The sequence below is a fragment of the Stigmatopora argus genome, chromosome 17, assembly GCF_051989625.1.
Source record: "Stigmatopora argus isolate UIUO_Sarg chromosome 17, RoL_Sarg_1.0, whole genome shotgun sequence".
Lineage (NCBI taxonomy): Eukaryota > Metazoa > Chordata > Actinopteri > Syngnathiformes > Syngnathidae > Stigmatopora > Stigmatopora argus.
Window position 1 is genome coordinate 2,427,094 of NC_135403.1, and position 24,445 is coordinate 2,451,538.

The 24,445-nt window shown below is 39.5% G+C and overlaps 1 protein-coding gene across 3 annotated transcripts in view; it reads left to right on the top strand.

The window, feature by feature from the left end:
• dcaf11 (ddb1 and cul4 associated factor 11) overlaps positions 1-24,445 on the top strand; it is an 84,482-nt gene that overhangs the window by 39,614 nt on the left and 20,423 nt on the right. For all 3 annotated transcript variants that reach the window (XM_077624843.1, XM_077624841.1, XM_077624842.1), the window contains 4 exons: positions 5,508-5,562; positions 5,883-5,951; positions 6,157-6,214; positions 20,605-20,790. In XM_077624843.1, coding sequence (XP_077480969.1) covers positions 5,508-5,562; positions 5,883-5,951; positions 6,157-6,214; positions 20,605-20,790 — 368 coding nt within the window. The remainder of the gene's footprint in view (positions 1-5,507; positions 5,563-5,882; positions 5,952-6,156; positions 6,215-20,604; positions 20,791-24,445) is intronic.

The following is a 24,445-nucleotide window of genomic DNA, read 5'->3' on the forward strand; positions in this document are numbered from 1 at the left end:
GAAAACAAATACATATTACACATTGTATTAACATGCAGGCTAATAACGAAAGATGTACACATACAGTTGTGGTCAAAAGTTTACATACACTTGTGAAGAACATGTCATGGCTCTCTTGAGTTTCCAGTTATTTCTACAACTCTGATTTTTCTCTGATAGAGTTATTGGAACAGATACTTCTTTGTCACAAAACATTCATGAAATGTTTGGTTCTTTTATGACTTTATTATGGGTGAACAGGAAAAAAAGTGATCAGATCTGCTGGGTCAAAAATATACATACAACAGCGCTAATATTTGGTAACATGTCCCTTTGCCATTTTCACTTCAATCAGGCACTTTTGGTAGCCATCCACAAGCTTCTGGTTGAATCTTTGACCCCTCCTCTTGACAGAATTGGTGCAGTTCAGTTAAATTTGATGGCTTTCTGACATGAACTTGTTTCTTCAGCATTGTCCACAAGTTCTCAATGGGGTTTAAGTCGGGACTTTGGGAAGGCCATTCAAAAACCTTAATTCTAGCCTGATTTAGCCCTTCCATTACCACTTTTGATGTGTTTGGGGTCATTGTCCTGTTGGAACACCCAACTGCGCCCAAGACCCAATCTTCGGGCTGATGACTTCAGGTTATCTTGAATAATTTGAAGGTAATCCTCCTTCTTCATTATCCCATTTACTCTCTGTAAAGCACCAGTTCCATTGTCAGCAAAACCGCCCCACAGCATAATACTACCACCACCGTGCTTGACGGTAGGCATGGTGTACTTGGGGTTAAAGGCCTCACCTTTTCTCCTCCAAACATATTGCTGGGCATTGTGGCCAAACAGCTCGATTTTTGTTTCGTCTGACCACAGAACTTTCCTCCAGAAGGTCTTATCTTTGTCCATGTGATCAGCAGCAAACTTCAGTCGAGCCTTAAGGTGCCGCTTTTGGAGCAAGGGCTTCCTTCTTGCATGGCAGCCTCTCAGTCCATGGAGATGCAAAACACGCTTGACTGTGGACACTGACACCTGTGTTCCAGGAGCTTCTAATTCTTGGCAGATCTGCTTTTTGGTGATTCTCGGTTGAATCTTCACCCTCCTGACCAATTTTCTCTCAGCAGCAGGTGATAGCTTGCGTTTTCTTCCTGATTGTGGCAGTGACAAAACAGTGCCATGCACTTTATACTTACAAACAATTGTTTGCACTGTTGCTCTTGGGACCAGCAGCTGCTTTGAAATGGCTGCAAGTGACTTTCCTGACTTGTTCAAGTCAAGGATTCGCTTTTTCAGATCCATGCTGAGCTCCTTTGACTTTCCCATTGTAGCGTTTGTGGGCATTTGCATCCAATGAACCCTATTTAAATGGCCTCAAGAAGTCACCAGCTGTAGTCACTCATAATCACTCACAAGAAGTTAAGAAGCCATGCTATGAAGCGCATTTCACTGACATAACTTTCTAAGTCACCAAAATTGCTAATTCGTGTTGCTGTATGTATATTTTTGACCCAGCAGATTTGATCACTTTTTCTGTTAACCCATAATAAAGTCATAAAAGAACCAAACTTCATGAATGTTTTTTTGTGACAAATCACTGTTCCAATCACTCTATCAGAGAAAAATCAGAGTTGTAGATATAACTGGAAACGCAAGAGAGCGATGACCTTATGTTCTTCACAAATGTATGTAAACTTTTGACCACAACTGTATGTGACACAAAACATATTTCTGATGCACACACAAACAAATGTGACATGGAACACCCACATTTTGATGCACAAATACGCACACACATTCCTTAAAAGTTAGTATGAATTGTCTTACGCACGTGTAGAATTTGCTGTGCATCTAAAATTTGCACTTTTAAGTGTGGGGATCTTTTTGCAGAAGAGAAACACACTTGCATCTTTTGACTTTCATAATTCCATTGACGTCTATCAGTGTTGATTGCACCATCAATAATTTCTAAAACTATGTAAATTAGAGCTGTTTTTTTAGTTTCAAATTTGAAACTTCAAACTCCTGTAAATAAGTAAATGAATTACTTTCTTCCTTTTTTATATATGAAAGTAACTATGTTACCTTCATAAGAAAAGAGAATATGAAAGATGAAGTATTTTTGTTGTTCTGTTGTGCAGTAAAGAAAAGACACCAAGTTCCTGTGCAATATGAAATAAATAAAATAATCAACTGTAGACATCACCATTGGCAAGCAGACTATTTTCAGCCTCACAAAAATAAACTGAGTAAATTTACCTCATATGGCCATTTACAAAAAATAAAATAAAAAAAAGTTGGATGAACTTAACCCATTTTAACCCAAGAGAAGTTTTAGATTTTTGCAAAATTTTCAGAACATTTACATAAAATGGAAAAACATCTTGATATCAAGTAAGAAAAATATTACAGGCTATCCTGAAATGAGGACAGTGGGTTAAGGACATTTTAAATAAGGCTGCTCTTTGCACAGGTACGAGGCACTTTGGAGAAAAAAAAAACTTAAACTGCCAGGGAGATTTTCTCATTCTGAAATATCCATGAAATACGGCACCCACATACTCTTATATTAAATTATGTATAAAGATTTGATGAATTGATTAGTGACTGTGGTGAAGGAAAATTGAAGCTAAAGAACTAGATGGTATTTATTCAAATAAGTTTGGGAAGAGTAGACAGAAGAAGAATGTTGCGCTATGACTGGCCAGCATAGGGTTTAAATTACTATGTACTTTTAGACACCCAAAAGCCCATGTTTTAAAAGTCTGTGTAACTCGTTTTTATGCCATGTTTTGGTTACATAAGAACAATCCCGAGCCGCTGTGATTACACTCACAAACGAGAAGGGAGAAGACCTTTTCAAGCCTTAGCCCTAGCAGAATGTGAAATTGGATTCAATCGATTTGCTCAATTACGAATTTGCATGTAACATTTTTTTTATGAGAAATATATATTTAAAACTGAAAATTGAAACTAGAATATTCAACCAAAACGCTAGCGTTAACTCAGAATTTACATTCGGAGCTAATTTTAAATTTGGTATTATAATGTTATATTTAAAATAGATTGTACTGGCCCTGTACAAAGTAAAAAAAAGGCAAGTCTAGACCAGTACTACTGGTCTTGAGTTGATTTTGTCTTTACAATTTTTTTAGCCTTAGTATATTACAAACGATAGACTTTGCCTGGGTCATTAACAGTCAGATTTTTAGGTAGGTGGGCGACTTACAGAATTGTAAGTATAAGTGAAGTATACAGATGTAAAGTAAACATAGGTTCGGTTAAAGAATTAAATATTTTCTTTGAAATTAAAATGTTTGACAAAACACAAAATGCTCAAGTATAAATAAAACATTTGAGAGATGCACATGGGGTGAAACCAAGGGACTTCACATTTTGCGAGAACAATTGGGAATTCCGAATGCAATACTTGACTGCAAAGGGTGTTGGCATTTGCAGTATAAAAAAAGTCCTGGTCTTGAAAACATGAGAATAAAATTATAGTTGGAAAAGCAGTCATTTATTTTGAGTTGGAAATAAATAATTGAAAACAGCAAATTTGAGTCAGAAGCAAGCTTGCATGTTGATAATAAAAAGAGGTACGAGATATACCGCATTTACTCGCATATAAGCCGCACCCTTAAAATTGCCTTAAATTATTGAATTTTACAATTTTTCGCATATAAGCTGCCCCCTGATTCTCAATTTTCACCTCTGATAGGTTCATTAATAGATATATTTTAATAAAAGGAAAGACATTGGAGACATAATCCAGCGTTAACTTGCAAGTGAGAATCAATCCTGACTCGTCACCGTCACGGATCATTCTAAACAAAGACATCCTCTTCTGTCCATTTAGTTGCATTAGAATCAAAACAATTAAGGTTATCTTATTCAAAACAATTGCATAAGCTAACCGAATAACACAATTAAGGTCAAAAAACAACTGCATAAGAATTTTCACAAGCAAGCAAAATAATTTCCATTTTAGGTGAAGCGAGCAACACTATTTTAAAACAATATGCGAGTATTTTCGGAAGTCGATTCGATTATCGCCATCTGCTCCGGAATCCAAGTCAAAGCAATTTAAGAGTCCTTCACAGATCTTCATTGCGAACCCAGATCAACAGTCCTCGGAGCCCGGGACTGGGTGATCTGTCAGGTCAATAGTCCTCGGAATAGAGCAAAACAATTAAACGTCCTCGGAGCCAGCTGCAGGGGGAAGTGTCCCTCGGTAAGTTATACTGAGCGTTTGTCTGCTTATAATGATTAATATTTCACATATACATATAATGATTAATATTCCACACATACATATAATGACTAATATTTCTTTGTTGTACACACATATAATAGTACCCAAAATAACTCCAACAACCTCGATATTTATGGTTTTAATACGGAGTACAAATGTGTTACCTTGAAGGGAAAATCTTAAGAAAAATCATCACGTGGTATTTCTTAGATACTGCATGAATCAAAAGCATATTATTAGGGTCATTATCATAAGTTAATATGCCTGTCTTTGTAAATGCAAAATATCAAATTATTCAATTTGAAGAAGGAAATAAGTCTATTTTGATGAGAACCCGATGCTTTTTAATGACATAAATTACAATTTTCTTACCAGAAGTTTAAGATGTGGTGGCCAAATTGCTTCTAATGTCAAAATATCTCAATTTTTTTCGATGGTTCATATAACTGCAATAGTTGTCATTTTCGAACAAGAAATAAAAGAAAAAAATCAAAGCGTAATTTTGTTTTATTTCATAATCACAAATGTACAGTCATTTCCTTTCTGTGTTCCGAAAAGGAGGGTGTTAAATTTAAAAAGGAAGTAACGTAAGCACGACCAGGAAATATGCCCATAGCGCTATACGTAGTGTTCACCAAGTGTCTGGGTGCAATAATAGCATACACATTACATAGGTATCAAGGTTTATATTTTAACGATCGACCCCAAGACCTTTGATCAGCCTTAATTATTCTGATGTGCTGACATGGTAAAATCTACCGTCAGAGCACGTAACTACCGTAAGATGGCCGTGCCCCGACGGAGCGAGCAGTGATGGGAACGTGAGTTTTTTTCCCACGTTTTATGGTTTATTTTTTCCTTGAATTATATTCATAGTTGTCAAAATGCCTCTTGTTTAGCGTTTTATCTGTTTATCTTTTCTTTATTTTGAAATAAATGACCGTATATTGCCGCAATCGTGGCGTCACGAAGGCGCATTTTTTTTTTTTGTGACGTCAACGTCGTCAACTTGCAGTTTGGTGCATGTCATTTTTTTATGTGCATATAAGCCGTACTCTCGATTCAGTCATCATTTTTTTGTCCGTCAAAAGCGGCTTATATGCGAGTAAATACCGTGAATAAATGCCTTAACATATAGAAAACGCCATTAACCACCAATTGAAGAAATACAGTAAGAAACAACATTGTGATTTTGAGAGTCCATGGATCATTTTATATAAATCCTTCAATTATTTGCATGAAAATGTCAGTGCCAAGCATTTATCTGTCTCCCCTACAGTTCATCTGTGCAGTATCGATGGGGACAGTGAAAACCACACGGCATTGGACCTCAAGTTAGTGTTTGCCCTCCTAGTAACTTACGTATACCTTTTCAAAGCAGGTAAATTATCAACCCCAACAAACAGACTTACCCCTCTTAATTTCATCTATAAATATTACTTCTTGTTTTGTTGGTTTCTTTTTGTGCTAATTTCTTTCTTTCAATTTGTCTCTTTGTAAATTACACATGCCGCCAGGGGTCTCAAGTATCATTTAAAAATATTGTCCTAAAAATGGGACACAGCAGGCTTTTTGTGTGATGTACAGGAAAGTTGTGTTCCAGATGGTGTTAATTGACCTGCTTGCATAAATGCTTTGTGTGCTTGTTTTCTAGTCCAGATGAGCGGAGGTTCTGTGTGTTCTCATTGGCTGCATCAACAGATGGCAAAGAGATCCTAGGAGGGTTAGTGCAGTTTGCTTTTCCAGGGAATAATAGCTTCTGTCAAAAGATAAGATGTAATCCTTTCATCATCCTCTTAATGTGTTTTATTCAATGGAGAAGTCATGAAGCACTTTCTTAAATAGAATTCCTTCATTTTGAGAACAAGGACCTTGTTAATAGATGCATAACACTTATTCAATCGCCTCTTCTCCTCCTCTCCATTTAGAGCAAATGATGGCTGTCTTTATGTCTTTGATCTCGAGCAGAATAAAAGAACACTTAAGGTGAGTGTTTGTGGGTCACACCTACTCTGTCTTGTTTAGTAATGGTTTAGCACATTAAAAATTAGAAATGCAAAGGGTTACTCAATACATGGAAGATGGATTAATAAAAAATACACTGTGTCAAAATGTCAAGTCACATTTATCTGGCATTTATTCACAATTGTCCCAAAGAGTTTTACCCGACCATAATTGACAAAAAGTCTTGACATCCCTTTTACTAAGTTTTTGATTATATTCTTTTAACTAACAAGTCTGTCGCTTATGTCATCCTTGTTTTAGTATACTTTACTTCATCCTTTTAGTCTGTGGAGAACCAAATGTTAGTCACTCGGTTATGTACACATCCACAAAAACATGCATAAAGGAAAGACCCTTCTGGATTTTCGCTGCAAGGAGGATTGGCGTTGAGGACCGCTTGTGGCAATTCCCCAATGGCGTTCTCCCATTTCTTATCTTTTGTCCATTTTTTTTACATGGACATCCCAAATCTAAAGGGAGGAGTGGATTACACAATTGGGGCCTTAGACTTTTCAAAACACGTTCACAATCTCATCGCTATAGTCAAAACACAAGGCATAAGGACTCCAAGATGCCTTAGCACATCTCATTTTAAGTAAGGATAAACAAAACATCCTTCATTGGTCGAAAGCAATGAAATGATAGCGACTCTTTGTCTAAAGCAGGGGTCTCGAACTCAATTTACCTGGGGGCCGCTAGAGGCCGAGTCTGGGTGAGACTGGGCCGCATCAGGATTTCCACAAGAAAAGCACTGATAAAACTTTCCAACGTTATCAAATATCTTTATTTTTTAACAAAAAATAATGAATTAAATAAATTAACTTAAAGATGAATAAAAAATAAATCAATCAGTAATATAAAACCAAATAATACTAATGAGCATACAGTAGATATACACTGGCTGGCTAAGTAGAGAAAATGAATTATTTTTATTCCGTTTCAAATGTCTGTATTAACAGCTCTTTAACCTTTAACTTTCTGAACTTGAATGGAACATTGAACATGAAATATTCTGAACACGGCTTCTTTTGCCTACTCCTTGCTGCTAGAGACCTGGCAGCGCTTCTTCTCACATAGTCACATTTGGCTTGAGGGAGGAAGCAGTGGAGACCCTTAGTAGAGCTTGAAGATGCTCATCAGTAAGTCTGGACCTGTACTTGGACTTATTGAAGTTCAAGGTGGAGAAGAGCTTCTCACACAAGTATGTGCTCCCAAAAAGGCACATGGTCCGCTTGAACCTTCGGGAAAGTTCAGGGAAGCTGGGGGTCAACTCTCTCAAAAATTGCCCAAGCTTGTCTGCTTCTCCACTCACCTCCCTGAACTTGGCTTTGAGTGCAGAATTGCACTGCAGGTCAATGAGCTCCATTTGAAGCTCAGGAGGGGCATCTTGCACATCAAAGGAGAAGGGGTCCGCAAAAATTTGAAATGTGGCTTTGTGTGTCTTGAAGTCTGCAAATCTGTGATCAAATTCCTCCTGTAGCTTCGAAATGGCCTCAACATACTTCTCACCACTGAATGGTGTGCCTGCATCCACGAGAGCCTTGCATGCTGGGAAATGGCAAAGGTTTGTCTGAGAGAGCTGGGCTTTCCATAACACAAGTTTAGTGCAGAATGCTCTCACGTTGTCATAGGCAGCACTGACAAGTTGCCCCTGGCCTTGTAGCTTCTTGTTCAGTACATTAAGCTCATGTGTGATATCAACAAGAAAAGCCAAGTCCATGAGCCATTTGGGATCACTTAGCACAGGATCAATCAACTCACAAACGGCGTAGCTAGCTTTGACTGCTGCATTACTGTCTTTGGTAGCCTTCTTGAAGAGATCCTGTTGCCTCAGAAGACGTGTTTTAAGACTGGCAACCTGGTTGGCTCTCTCATCTCCCTGGTATTTTTCGTACTCCTCAGCATGTCTCATAGTACAATTACGTTTCAAATTGTATTCCTTGTGCACCGCAACTTTTTCAGTGTAAATGAGACACGTCGGGGTGCCCCTGTGTTCAACAAAGAAATATTGCACTCCCTACTTTTCTTGAAACTGTCTGTGCTCATCACCGACCTTTCTCTTCACGGCAGGCTTTGAAAGAGACATCTCTGGGGCTCTGTAATATGTTTTTCCACTTGGAATGAGTCTCGGGTTGATCTTTCACATTCAGTCGCGCGGGTTTGTGGCGCATGTGCACTTTCGCTCTCCGTTTCAATCGCGGAGATGGCTACAGACACTGACACAGGCTGGATCACGGATCATAGCGCCTCATTCAGTTCTATGCTGAGAGCAGCGGAGGAGTGTGCGTGCCGAGCGGAGGGATCGGCCTCACGGCTTCTCCTCCGCCCAGCTGATTGGAGGAATGAATGAGTGAGTGAGCGAGGCACTGGACAGCCCGGCCGATGTCCCGCCCTCCAGAGCCGTATACCTCACCGTGATTGGTTCATTCAGCTCCGAACCAAAGTTCCCTCTAATTTTTTGTTGGTCTGAGCAGAAAGACAACCTCCCTGAGCGCACTGAGTACCAGTGTGAGCGACATCATCGGTACTCGGATGATTCGCCTAAAGACGTTTCGCCGACGGACGTTTGACACTCTTGGGCAGGCAGATGTAGCAGAACCGAGCCGTAAAATGACAGCAATCGGGTCAAATCCATCCTAAAACAGCATTTAATGATTAAATACAAATACTGGATGATATCGCGATGGAGGCAAAAAAACGTCAATAGACGTCCATTCGCCAAACGGCTCAAAATGCTCTCAAATTCGGTCAAATCCATCTGAAAACAGCGTTTAATGATTAAATACAAATACTAGTATTTGTATTTAATCATTAAACTAACAAACACTAGTACGACCTGTCCGTCTGTCAAACGTCCGTCGGCGAAACGTCTTTAGGCGAATCATCCGGTCACGACATCATCATTGCTCGCTATCGGCACACCAGTATCACACCTGCCACAAGCAGGTGCATGTCAATGTTCCCTCTAATTTTTCATGTAAAACATGCTGTAAAACAAGAAAAACATGAGTGGACAGAGCTACTGCCACTGGCTGCCACTTAAACGGCGCCATCATGGGGAAAGGGGTAAAAAAAAAAAAAAAAAAAAAAAAAAAAAAAAAAAAAAAAAAAAAAAAATCGATCTTTCATATTAAGACGGGGGCCGCAAATTATCGTCCCGCGGGCCGCAGTTGGCCCGCGGGCCGCAAGTTTGAGACCCCTGGTCTAAAGGAATAATGCGTTTAAATTCAGGCAAAGCTTTTACTATTTGTAGCAATAACTTATATTAATTAGTGCATAACTCCTACATGTCCCATGTTTATCGTTTATCTTATATTTGTTCATATCTTTTATAAAACTTTCTTCTGGCCTTATTTTATAAAATAATTCTTATGAAAACAGTTACCGTAATTTCACACCCATAGGACGCACTTAAAAGTTTAAAAAAATCTCCAAAATGAACGGGGTGCCCAATCAGTCAGTGCGCCTTGGTTATGGGCTATATTTAAAATGTTGTATGACCCTGACCGCTTGACTGGCTGGTTTCATTTCTTGCTGACACACTATTTATTGCGATCAACCCAGCAGATGTTCACCCTAAAAATAGCCTCCCGCGTATTCTAAGCGTTACGGTAAATCCATTCAAAACATCCCAGACGAGTGGCAAGGCAGTTGACTTCCGTGTGCTCATAGCGCTTTTAACCCTTCATACAAAGACGGGCAGGCAGCGTCGTACGGATTCCGTGATGATTTAGAATGGATTGTCGATGCCTGGGCCAAAGTCCCGGCGAGCACTGTAGTTTGAGCTTTCGTCAAAGTTGTAATCACTATTACGAAACCCCACGGCGACAACTCTGACTCCAACAATGAGATGGAACCCAGCATTGTTGGCGAACTCGCCCACTTGGCTGAAGTACAGAAGATGAGGACTTCGATAGATTTGTAGATGTTTGATTACTTTGACTTATATTTTTGCGAATAGCACTACGTCAATAAAACAAAATCAAACTCAGTTTTGCTCCTGTTGCCTTTTTTAAAACATGCGCTAGCATGCATCCTAACGTGTGCCATGCTATCACAACCATTGCAGCGCGTCCTTTGTAACGAAACACCTTTTGTATTGACAAAAAACAGAAAATACACCCGCTACTGTGACGGCGCACTTTCAGGCGGTGCGTTCTATAGGTGTGAAAATACGGTACACTAGGAGAGATCTGTAGGTGAGATCTGTAGGTCTGCCCTTTACCTGAATTCCCCTTAATCGTAGGTCAGGTCTGGAAGAGTAAGGACAAAATCGAAATCAATTCTGTCAAATTCATTGTCATAGTGTTGTACATCAATGTTCTCACCAGTTCGCCATATTAAGAGAGTACCTCTTTTGTAATATAATTTTAGAAATTTATTTTAAGATTCTAAATACCAAATAAAATTTACTGTATTTACTCGCAAATAAGCCGCCTTTGCGTATAAGCCGCACCCTTAAAATTGCCTTAAAATTGTTGAATTTTACAATTTCTCGCGTATAAGCCACCCCCTGATTCTCAACTTTCACCTCCATATTTATGGTTTTAATAGGGAGTACAAATGTGTTACTTTGAAGGGAAAATTTTAAGAAAAATCATCACACGTGGTATTTCTGAGATACTGTATGAATCAAAAGCATATTATTAGGTCAATATCATAAGTTAATATGCCTGTCTTTGTAAATGCAAAATATCAAATTGTTCAATTTGAAGAAGAAATAATGACATAAATTACAATTTTCTTCCCAGAAGTTTAAGAAGGGGCGGCCAAATTGGTTCTAATGTCGAAATATCTCGATTCTTTTCGATGGTTCATATTACTGCAATAGTTGTCTCTTTCGAACAAGAAATGAAAAGAAAAAAATCTAAGCGGAATTTTGTTTTATTTCATAATCACAAATGTACAATCATTTTCTTTCTGTGTTCCGAAAGGGAGGGTGTTGTTTGCACGTAGACAAATTCAAAAAGGAAGTAACGTAAGCACAACCAAGAAATATGCCCATAGCGCTATACGTAGTGTTCACAATGTCTGTGGGTGCAATAATAGAATACACATTACGTAGGTATCAAGGTTTATATTTTAATGATCTTAATAACTATTGTGATGTGCTGAAATGGTCAAATCTACGGTCAGAGCACGTTTAACTACGGTAAGATCGCGCCGCCCCGAGCGAGCAATAGCAGACACAAGTAAGTGTACTCACGTCTGGCCAGTCTGAGCATGTTTTACAGTAAGATGGCCGTGACCCCAGCGAGCAGTGACGGACGGGAACGTGATTTTTTTCACGTTTTATGCGAGATACGGTTTATTTTTTCCTTGAATTATATTCATAGACGTCCAAATACATTTTGTTTAGCGTTTTATGTTTATCTTTTCTTTATTTTGAAATAAATGACCGTATATTGCCGCATTATCTTGTGTCGTGGCGTCAACGGCGCCATTTTGTCGTGACGCTACGACGGCGCCATTTTGTCATGACGCCACGACGGCGTCATTTTGTCGTGACGCCACGACGGCGCCATATTGTCGTGATGCCACGACGGTGCCATTTTGTCGTGTCATCGTCGCCAACTTGCAGTTTCGTGTATGTTGTGTTTTTATGCGCATATAAGCCGTACCCTCGATTCAGCCATAATTTTTTTGTATGACAAAAGCGGCTTATATGCAAGTATATACGGTAAGTCTATCTTGATGAGAACCTGATGCTTTTTAATGACAGAAATTACAATTTTCTCACAAAGTTTAACATGTTGTGGCGCCAAATTGCTTCTAATGTCGAAATTTCTCGATTTTTTTTCGATGGTTCATCTTACTGCAATAGTTGTCACTTTGAACAAGAAATAAAAAGAAAAAATCAAAGCAGAATTTTCTTTTATTTCTTAATCAAAATGGACAATATCTTTCACAAAGGAAGTAACGTAAGCACAACCAGGAAGTGTGTCTGTACCATTACAGTAATACCTCCACATACGAGTGCCCCGACATGCGAGGAATTTGAGATACGAGAAAATTCCGAGCAAATATTTACCTTGAGATACGAGACAAATTTTGATATACGAGCATACAGCGGGGCGGCCGACGTGAGAGGCTGCTTTATGATTTCACCGCACTGTCTCTCACACCGCATCTCCCTCGTGCAAAGATCTCTACGAGCACTGGGCGGAGCGTTGCATTTTTTCCGTTTTTGTTTTGTTTGCATTATTCAGTGCAGAATTAAGGGAAACACAATGGATCCAAAGTAAGCCGGTGCAATGAAGAGTAGTGCGAAGAAAAGGAGTATAATGACAGTTGATATTAAGCACAAAATAATCAAAAAACAAGTACTATACGCGTGACAGAGCTGGCTTGTCAATACGTATGGAGAAACAAGAAGTTCGCCCCGAAAGCCGCGGTGGAATACATGAACCTCTTTGCCTTAGTTATTGCACAAGAAGGTTTAAATGTAGTGTAACGTAAGCTTAAAACTTTTTTAAGTGTGTATAGGAATCGAAGTTCATTTAAGTTAAATTTAAAGTCTGTTACGTTTCAAGCGCAGCCTCTCTTCCTCTCTCCCCCATCCACGAACTCCCCGTTGTATAAAATAATGCCTCATTTTGTTATTAAACATAACAACTAGTTATTTGTTACTCTGTTAGTAGATGGTGAATTAAAACCAATAAAAATGTTTTTCCATTGTAATATTCTGTTTTTTGGGTGTTTTTTTTCAGAGGGTGGGATTAGTTTGTATTTAGTTCATTTCTATGGGAAACGTTGATTTGAGATACGAGTAAACCGATATACGAGCTCAGTCATACGCATTAAGCTCGTATCTCAAGGTACCACTGAAAGTGTTCACCAAGTCTCTGAGTGCAATAGTAGCATGAGGTACACATTACGCAAGTATCAAGGCTGATATTTTAACGATCCAACGCAAGACCTTTGATCAGCCTTGAATATTATTGGGATGTGCTGACATGGTAAACGCTAAGAACACATCTGTCAAGACTACTCTCATCTGGCCAGTCAGAGTCCGTTTATAACTGCGGTGGGCTGGCGACGCCATGAGCGAGCGGTCGCAAGCAGAAGGGAGTTTTTTCATCTTTTATGCAAGATATATATTAATAAATTTTGTATAGCGTTTTATCTGTTTATCTTTTCTCTATTTTCAAATAAATGACCGTATCGGCCTCATTGTCTTGCGTCATGGCATTATGGTGTCGTGGTGTTTCGTCTTTGTCACCTTGCAGTTTCGTGCATATCGTTTTTTTATGCGCGTCTAAGCCATACCCTCGATTCAGACATTTTTTTGTCCAACAAATGCGGCTACTATGCAACTAAATACGGTAATTACCGTTTCTTGTCGTTTGTCAGTGACCGGCTGGCACTCTCCGAGTTGCGTTACAAAATGGCACAGAAAAAATTTAAGTGTTTACTTTTTTACAATTAAGGCTGGATTTTATTTTGTGCTCTGCATTTGTTTGCTGTGCGTGGAGAACATGAGAATAGTGTGCAATTCCGCACGCGCGCAGCTTACAGGGAACATTGGTTTTGACTAATTCGTTCATAACAGACAATGGAGTTTTTTAGGTTGTTTTGTTACCTGACATCTTTCTATCTCACGCTTTGTCAGGCGAGTACAGTAATCCCTCGAATATCGCGGATAGCGCTCCCCTTTAAGGACTTGGACTAAAACTCCCATTAACCCATTTTTTTTATTATTTATATCAAGCGAAGAGGAACTATTTTAATGTGAGTACAGTATTTAAAGTATTTACATTTCATATAAATACAGTATTTACTTGCATATAAGCCGCTTTTGTCGGGCAAAAAATGATGACTGAATCAAGGGTACAGATATGCGCATAAAAACTGCAATTTGACGGCGCCGTGACACGATGACGCAACACGATGACGTCACTTCAAAATGGCGCCCATGCGTTCACCGAGACGTCATGACGCAAGCGAATGCTGAAACTGTAATTTATTTCAAAATTGAGAAAAGATAAACTGATAAAACACAAAATTTATTTTGACGTCTTTGAATGAAATTCATGAAAAAAATCTTATCTTGCATAAAATGCAAAACGTACCTGTCACTGCTCGCTCGGGGCACGGCCATCTTAGGGAAGTCGGGGCGCAGCCATCTTAGCGAGGTCAGGGCACCGCCATCTTAGGGAGGTTGCGGCGCAATCATCTTAATGAGGTCGGGGTGCTGCCGTCTAATTTTTTTGGGCCAAGCGCGAGTCGCCTTGATTTTGAAATAAAACAAAATTCCACCTTGATTTTTTTCATTTTATTTCTTGTTTGAAAGATTCAACTATTGGAGTAATATGAACCATTGAAATAATTGAAATATTTTGACATTAGAAGCAATATGGCAGCTACAACAACTTCTGGTAAGAAAATTGTAATTTCTGTAATTTGAAAGCATCAGGTTCTCATCAAGATAGATTTATTTCTTTTTTCAAATTGAATACAGACGCTCCCCTACTTACAAACGAGTTACGTTCCGAGCGATTGTTCGTAAGGTGAATTTGTTTGTAAGTTGCTCAGTGCTATATTTTGTATTATAATTTATGTTTAAGGCCTATATAAGTATATTGGAGGTTTATATAAGTATGTTTAAGGCTTGTATAAGTAACACACAGTATGTACATGTACGTAATAAGATTAATCAAATGAAGTTTAACTTTTGGAAGATGTACTCAATGCTTAAGGAGATGATGGAGGAGGAGGAGGATTTTATATCATGAGAGGGTCTTCGTCGTCGCTGGAATGGGCTTCAAAAGTTACTTCCTCCTCCGTAACTTTAATGTAGGAAGAAATTGAGGGTCGAGGAGAAGATGAGGGTTGATGAGTATCTTCCTTGGAGGATTTACTAGAAACTGGCCGAAAGAAGCGATCTAACGACGATTGCACAGTTTTCTTCTTTTTTTCATCATAAATGATGAGGTAGCACTGTATGGCATCATTCAATTGATTTGCAACCTTTATGTTACGTTCAATATTTGGGTCTTGCTGCTCGAAGAGTGCGATGGCTATATCTATGAGCGAAAACCCCACAGCCAAGAGTTTCGTCTCGAATTTCTTCATGGGGACAGGCGTTTCTTCTTCCTCCTCCTCCTCGACACGTTGCTGAGCCTCCTCCCTCTCACAGCGCCAAGCGTCGGTATTAGCGGCGGAAAGAAGCACTACTCGGAAAAAGGCGCGCAATACAAAATCTAACTTGCAGCATCTCTTTCCGAACATGTTTCGACATATGCCATATGCGCAGACATGTTCGTATGTACCGTTGTTCATAACTCGAATGTTCTTAAGTAGGGGAGCGTCTGTAATTAGATATTTTGCATTTACAAAGACAGGCATATTAACTTCCTTATGATATTGACCCTAATAATGTGCTTTTGCGTCAGAGTATCTCACAAATACCACTGATTTTTCTTAAGATTTTCCCTTCAAAGTAACACATTTGCACTCCATATTAAAACCATGAATATGGAGGAGCAAATTAGGAATCCGGGGCGGCTTATACGCGAGAAATTATAAAATTCAAAAATTTCGAGGCATTTTTCTGGGTGCGACTTAAATGCGAGTAAATACGGTATTATATTTAGATATTAATACATCAGTCTTTTTATATGCTATAGCTGTAAATATTCCCTCAAATTACTATTGTGGTAGTAATAATGGGGGTGGGTGATTCTACTTTGCAGTTTTTCGTTTATCGTGGCCATGTCTGTTCTACCTTACTACGATATTCGAGGGATTCCTGTACCTCCTGCAACCGACTGGTCGCACTCACACCAAGGAGATGGTCTTTACGTAAGATAGGAGTAATACTGAGTATCTTATCACTCGCTGTTACTTTAGTTAGAACCAACAATACGCAAACTCGAGAAAAATAATCCTTCCCTAGGCGTGTCGCAAGGATTAATTTTAAGGAACAATAAAATGACTCATAAATTGCCAATATGCGATGAAATTGTATTTTGTTTTCCTTTTTAACCAACTATCCACTAATGTTACTCTATTTTTGAATAAAACACCCATTCAAAAATATTAATAAATCTTTTTAAACAATACAAGCATCATTTGAAAGCCAGTTTAGCATTAAATATGAAATACGTAAAAAACCCAATGTCAGTTCAATTTACTGCTGATTAGAGCCCATTGAAACATCAAATATTTCCAAAATGACATGTCATATTGCTGTTAGTAACTTTTAAGCCAAACTAATCAATCATTCACCAGATTTTTTTAAATGGCAGTAACCTGAATGATATACTAATGTAGAATCTGAAACATGCGTAAGTAACTGCATCGTCTCTTACATCAGAAAAGAAGGAGGGGTGAGTGACGAGAGTTACCGTAATTACTCGAATATAACGCGCACTCGAAAATAACACGCAGGTAATTTTGGGCCAAAAAAATCTGGAAAAACGCAGTACTCGAATATAGTGCGCACCTAAAATTTCCCGCTGACGAAAATCAGAAATCTTACCTTTTTTTCTTCGTTTCACGATTGTTTTGTTCAAACAAATTTATTCATTAGAATCCTTCAAATGAAGAGTTCCTCTCTCTCTTTGTCTCTCCTCTCATACATCTCTTCGTTGAGAATCCTATCAACGTCCACGCTTCCTTCATCCACTTCCTCTTCCTCCCACAACACATCATCCGATTGGCTTTACGAGATGACGTAAAATCCGTGCGTCAAAGTGAGTTTGACAATGCTTTTTTCGATCGAAAATTTGTAATTTATTTTAGTTATTGATTATAACACTGAACTGAGAGAGGGTGAACTGAGACGGGTACGAGGCTAGAGGGGGGCAGTGGTGGTCTCGGCTTTACGAGATGACGTAAAATCCGTGCATCGGCTTCACGAGATGACGTAAAATCCGTGCGTCGGCTCTACGAGATGACGTAAAATCCGTGCGTCAAAGTGAGTTTGACAATGCTTTTTTCGATCGAAAATTTGTAATTTATTTTATTCAATTCAATTTCAATTCAATTTATTTGGCAAGAAAAAGCACCAGGCTAAGGGCCATGTAACAAGACAAAAAAAAAAAAAAAAAAAAAAAAAAAATTAGTTCTTGATTATAACACGCACCCCCAACTATTGGAATTAATTATATAGCAAAAATATGCGTGTTATATTCGAGTAATTACGGTATTTTGAAGTTTGCTTCAGCAATGTTTAAAGTCAATTGATGCATTGTTTTCACGGAAGAGATCCGTTAATGGTAACACGCAAGTTTTAATGCACTAACCAATAAATTCAACTTAGTTAAGTTATGCATTACTTTCTTTGCTATTAACATCCAAAATTGTGTTTCTTAATAAGCACCTTCACTCATTTCCCTTATCTCTTTTGCTTTGAATTTACTTTAACCTGCAGGTGCTTTTTTTGGGTGCTGCTCAGCGAAGTCATATTTAGTTTACCATAGAGATCTCTTTTTGATGGGCATATGTTCTCTACAACTTCCATTCTCTACATATTAGTATATGTTTTTAGTCGTCCTAATCAACAGTTTTGCTTTTTTATTTCCCCCTTTTTTCTCAAAAATGTGCCCTGCGCCGCTGAAATAGTTCCCTCCGCGGCCGTTATTTTGGGAGACGTTATACTTGTGTTTGTCCGCCAGATGGCGGCAAGAACCCGTTCTACCAGGGCCGAAAGCCATCCATTTTGTAGTACTACATACATTTTAGACTTTTACGGGTACCCTATGTGTGTGTGGGTGAAAATATGCCGCGTTGCATTTGTACGGTTTTCAATTGCTTAATAAGGGGAATTGCAATCATTAATAAGGGAAGTATTTAGCCGAGGTGGACAGGTATGTAAGAGAGAATCTTGAAACATGGATAGTGGTTGTTGTGAGACAGCCAATTGAATTGAATGCTTTTATTGTCATTATAAGATAGAATGAGAACAATAAAAGAGCCCAGTCGAGGGTAGCGATGTTATAAAGGGAGAATCAATACCTCTGAGACAATATTTTCAAAAAAAATAACATTTAAGGTAATGCAAAATTTTGGGGATTTCATAACTTGGATCTTTTTCTTATCTCGAGTCACTCATTTGCATATAAACAATGTCATAACCTGAAAATGTCGTACCTAGAGGCATTCGTAAGTAGAGGTATGACTATTGAAAAAGTACAGCATAATGAAAATAAGTTTATCTTTTTGTTTGGGTCCTTCTAAGTGTGTTTTACAGTCAGTAATTCCACCATGTGTCACATTGAAGTCACATGCATGCTGTGCAATGTGCAAACGTCGGTCCTTTTGGAGACGGGATCAACATGGGATATTTCGTCAAATAAGAAACAATAAAGCTTTGCAAATGTCTGGATTTCTTAAAAATGTCATCCAAATTGCGATGCATTTTGCGCTTATTCCAAGGAGCCATGTTGATTAGATTTACCAGTGCTGTGTATGCCTACTTCCTTTAGAACAACCCTGGAAATGATAGGATTTAATTTCAAAAGAAAAGTCTGGAGGTTTAGTCATCCTTAATAATACTTCCCTTCTGAAAAAAACGAAAACGAAAATGTTAAAGGGATAGACTCTACCTATGCAATCGATTGCCACGCTGAAGTCGCACAAGACGAAGCATTCGTCTAAACTTGTAACTCTGATGATTCACAATGCACTCGTGTTACCGAATGCTTCCGGGGTCGCAGCGCAACCTTTGTAGTTGGTGAGGGTCCGTATCCTCTGCCACATCGTTGGGGGTCGTCAAGTTGCCCTTCTATCTTCCCCTTGTAGTCTGCTTTGCCAGCCTTAATGCCTCTCTTCAGATGATTTGAAGATTGTTTACGCCAAAAAGACTGAGACTGTTTAATGAAAGCCAGATGTTCTAATATGGAGGTTTGGCAAATACACACACACTATTTCTCTGTAATGACACACCTATTCTTTCACAATAAAATGGGACAAGGCATTCAAAAGATTTGGAAGGAAGAAGACAGCGCTGCTCCCTCCCCTCACCAGAGCAAGAGTGTTTGTGTCTTCTGTTATGCTATCATAAAATGTTAAATTGGCGAACTATTTTTTTATTTTGGATTGTTAGGGAAAATAGCACGATGCAAAGAAGCTGTGAAATTTGGGTCCGCAAAGTGGGGAGGATAGGATTGTACAATGCCGGTGGAAAGTCATAAATTTGATCTTTAAAAAGCGAGGTTCTAAAGTTTAAATGATTGTTTATTTTATTATAATTGATTAAAATATTACTTTGCAAAGAGGGTATATTCAATTATTTGCACTGGTCATTTACAACTGGATTCCTATCTCATCTTCTTCAGCAGGAAAGCCCACGTGATAGGGTGGCCCGGCGGATGAGTGGTTAGCGCATCGGCCTCACAGTTCAGGGGTCCGGGGTTCAATCCCAGGTCGGTCCTCCTGTGTGGAGTTTGCATGTTCTCCCCGTGGTTTCGTGGGTACTACGGTTTCCTCCCACATTCCAAAACATGCATCGTAGGCTGGTTGAACCCTCTAAATTGCCCCAATGTGTGAGTGTAAGCGTGATTGGTTGTTCATCTCTTCGTGCCCTGCGATTGCCTAGCCACCAATTCAGGATCTCCTCCACTTCACGCCCGAAGTCAGCTGGGATAGGCTCCAGCACCCCCACAACCCCCCACGACCCTTGTGAGGATGTGTTTCAGAAAATGAATGAATATACTGTGACATTAGATAATTCCTGCAGCATCTTTGATGCTAAGCAGCTACATTTGAAATAGTCGATTAAATGTCTATCTATTTTCAGCAGCGAATGAAAGATGTCATGATCACAACATGCGTGCCTAAATAATTTCAAAAGTGAAAAAAAAACTGTAGCGTCCATGGTAGTACTATGAAGGAAGCACGGGGGTCAACCACCTGTCCAATCTCATGGCGTTAATTCTGAAACGCTGCACCCTTTCTCTCTCCACTTCATCTAGACACGTTTGATAATGCCGGCTATCACTCATCAGCAGATTCTCCAGCGATCCATACCATCGCGCAAAACTCACAGCGTCAACTGTATAGCACGTGAAGCACAGGGCTTTTGCCGGGGTTATCAAATGGTGACCGTCAAATAGCAGCAACATTTACCTCAACAGACATGCACTGGCTGGTGTCTGCTAGTGTCTTCCTGACATTGAACAATACTTTCATTCCATGAATGGTCAAAAAGCTGAACTGTCTCCTTAATTGATCAATATGTGTAGCAACAAATAAAACATGACAAAAAATCAAATAAGAAAAGTTCTTTACATATGGTGCTATTACATGAAATTTGGGTATACTTGTTGGCAGCCCTCTTTCATCAGGCGGAGTGTAGTTGAGCGATGGACGATTTTTGTAGTGAACTAAAGTCTCAGAAATAGTGTGCCTTTTCTCTTTTATGGCAGATTGATGCTCATGAGGATGATGTGAACGCAGTGGCATTTGCCGACAACTCTTCCCAGCTGCTCTTCTCCGGCAGTGATGATGCCCTGTGCAAAGTGTGGGACAGGAGAATGTTACGGGAAGATCGGCCACAGCCTGTTGGACAGCTGGCGGGCCACAGGGACGGCATCACCTTCATCCACAGCAAGGTACGGACAGGGGTGGAAAGATTTCTAGACAATGGTTGTTTTCGCAGTCTGTCAATGCAGACATTGCTTCACGTTCATTGAATTGAATGGTTTTTATTGTCATTATATAGTATAATGAGATTTAAAACCGCCAGACAAATAAGTAATCAATAATTAAGAAATGAATAAAAAAGTAGTCCAAGTGAGGTCAGCAGAGTGAAGCGGGCTTGTTCCGCCTGAAGTCCAGAATCAGTTGCATGGTTTTTGTAGACGTTTAGCGCCAGGTTGCACCACTTGCTGAGTCTATGGACGCAACAAAAAACAAGCAGACACATAGAAAATAAATAGATAGTAGAGATAAATAATCAATAAATAAGTAGTCCAAGTGAGGTCAGCAGAGCGGAGACGGCTTGTTCCGTTTGAAGTTCAGGATGAGTTCCACGGTTCTGGAGAGGTTCAGTGCCTAGTTGCACCAATGGCTGAGTATGACGCAACAACAAACAAGCAAACACAGAAAATCAATATATAGTAATGATTAATAAATAATATAGTAATGATAAATAAATAACAAAATAGTAATGATAAATATATAATCACAAAATAGTAATAGATTAATAAGTGGTCAACAAGTATAAGTAGTAGTAATAAGTCTTGATTAGGTACTAGGTTACAGAACTCGAGTTGAATATGGTTACATCTTGGGAAGAAACTGTCCTTGAGTCTGTTTGTCTTGGCAGTTATAGCTCTGCAGCGCCTTCCAGAGGGCAGCAGGTTGTGAAAGCCGGGTTGTGTATTGTCTTTTATAATGCTCTCTGCCTTTCAAAGGCAACGGGATTCGTAGATGCTGGACATGGTGGGTAGGAGGAAGTTGACGATCAGCCTTGTTACGTCGGAAGTTCAGGATAAGTTCTCTAGTTTTGAAGACGTTCAACGCCAAGTTGTTGAGAGCGCACCACTCTCTGAGTCTAAGGACCTCATCTCTTTATGCCATCTCTCCCCTGTGATCATCCCCACCACTGTTGTATCATCCGCAAATTTCACAATGATGTTCTCAAGGTGCGTGGGTCTGCAGTCGTGTGTGTAGAACAAGTAGAGTAGTGGACTCAGCACACAGCCTTGGGGCAAGCCGGTGCTGAGCATTCGGGCGGATAAGAGGTGATGACGCAGCTTCACATGCTGGGGTCTGTTGATCAGAAAGTTCTCGATCCAGGAGCATGTGGAAGGTGGGAGCCCCAGGTTGGCCAACTTGGGGATAAGAATACCCGGTCTTATGGTGTTATAGGCTGAGCTGTAGTCAATGGAAATCATTCTGACATACCTCCCTCCTTTCTCAAGGTGGCTCAGTGCAGCGTGAGGGCAGTGGTTATTGCATCTTCGGTGGATCTGTTCGGCCGCGATATGCAAACTGATGCGGGTCGTGGATCAGGGAAGACAGGCTTTGATGCGTTTCACTACTAATTTTTCAAAGCACTTAATGATGATTGGTTGTGTTAGCTACTGGGCGGTCGTCGCCCAGATTATTTGCGGGTGACTTCTTTTTACTGGGATGATGATGATAGGGGCAATCTTGAATGTCCAATCAGCTTACCATGCATTGTTTTAGACTGCGAAGAATCCGGAGTACTTGGAAGAAACCCACGCAGGCCCGGGGAGAACATGCAAACTTCACACAGGTGGGCCGACCTGGATTTTGAACCCAGGATCCCAGAGCTGTGAGGCCGACGTGCTAACCACGCGCCCCACCGGGCAGCCCAGTTTTACAGCCATAAAATAGTTATTGAGGGTTGGATTGTTTCAGACGTAGTACTACTTAAGGCCTAGGTGTGAAATGCATGGCTCCCCACTGACTTTTGGTATACCTTGAGATACAAGCTTAAAACATTCCGGGGCCGAGCTCGTATGTCTATTGATTCATATCTCTAATCAATTTTCCCATATAAAATAACAATACAAATTATTCCGTTCCCACCCTCTCAAAAATACCGAAAAATAGGATATTACAATGGGGAAACATGTTTTTGATTGTTCTAATTGTCCAACTACCCTCACAAAGTAGCAAATACCTATCTAGTGGTTATGATCTGCAATAAAATGTGACATTGTTCTATACAGTATTGTATGGAGTTCTTAACTTTGACGAAGCAGGGGTTAAAGTTAAATTTAACTTAAATGAACTTAGTTTACGAAACACACCTTTATTGTCCTATAACCGAGGCAAAGGTGTTAATGTATTCCGCCGCGAATTTCGAGTCAAAAATCGCTGCTTACCCGTGCCTCACAACCGAGTGTATCCCCAGTTAGTTTTTTTTAAGTTATTGAACCAGCCACAACTCGCTTTGAAGGTTTCGCTGACTTCAAAGTATCCCCTTCTCAGCTGCTTGCTTTACTTTCAAGTCCTCGCAGATTCTGCTAACTGTTTCTCGTTTATCCATATTTTTAAAAAGCCACTCCCTCCCGTCATGAATGTCACTACGCAGCTGGAAAAGCACCGCATTGTATGCTCGTATGTCAAATTTGTCTGGTATCTCAGGGAAAAAATTTGCTCGGAATTTGTCTGGTGTCTCAAATTTCTTGATTGGATTGGATTGGATAACTTTATTAATCCCGTATTCGGGAGATTTCGTTGTCACAGTAGCAAGAGGGTGAGGATGCAGAAATAGGAAAGGCATTTCAGACATAAATAGAAAGGTAATAAGTAAGTTAATAAATAAATACATGAATAAATATATAAATAAGCGTGTTGCTGATATATATATATATATATATATATATATATATATATATATATATATATATATATATATACACTCGTACATCAAGGTATTACTGTTGTGTTCTTTTGATGGAATGCTGTGCCATCTTTTTCACTGAGGGTAACGGAACGAACATCTTCCAATAAGTTCTACTTCATCAGTTCACAGAATGTTCTTCCAAAAGTGTGGAGGATCATCCAGATGTTTTTTTGGCAAATGTAAGATGAGCCTTTATATATTTTTTGGGACAGCAATGGTTTTCGCCTTGGAACTGTCTTGGATACCAGCTTTGGCCAGTGTGTTTCTTATAGTAGAGTCAAGAACATGTAGTAGAGTCAGGTACATTAACCTTAACTGAGGCCTGCAGTTCTTTCGATGTTTTTCTAGGTTCTTTTGTGAGCTCCTCACTCTTGGTCGACCACTGCGGGGAAGGTTTGCCACTGTTCCCAGGTGTATATGTATGTATGTATATATGTACCGTACTTTCACACCTATAAAATGCACCGTCTGATAGGGCGCAGTCTCAGTTGCGGGTATATTTTCTGTTTTTTGTCAATGCATCGGGCGCCTCGTCGGAAAAGGCGCTAGCATGACACGAGGCTAGCGTATGTTATGCTAGCCACTAACGTATGCTATGCTAGCTGCTAGAGTATCTTAGGCTAGCCGCTAGCATGTTTTTTAAAGACAGCACAAGCAAAACTAAGTTTAATAGTGCTTTATTGAGGTAAGAGGTACACACTTATTATTATAATATAAGTTAAAGCAGTTAACCATCTACAAAACCGTCAAACTCATCTTCTGTATCTGATATAAAGAGTTTGGCATTCAACATGTGATTCCAGCTTTGGCGAAAGCTCGAGCACCATTGCTTGCCAACCCTTGAGCCCAGTCATCCACAATCCATTTTAACTCGGTTGATCGCA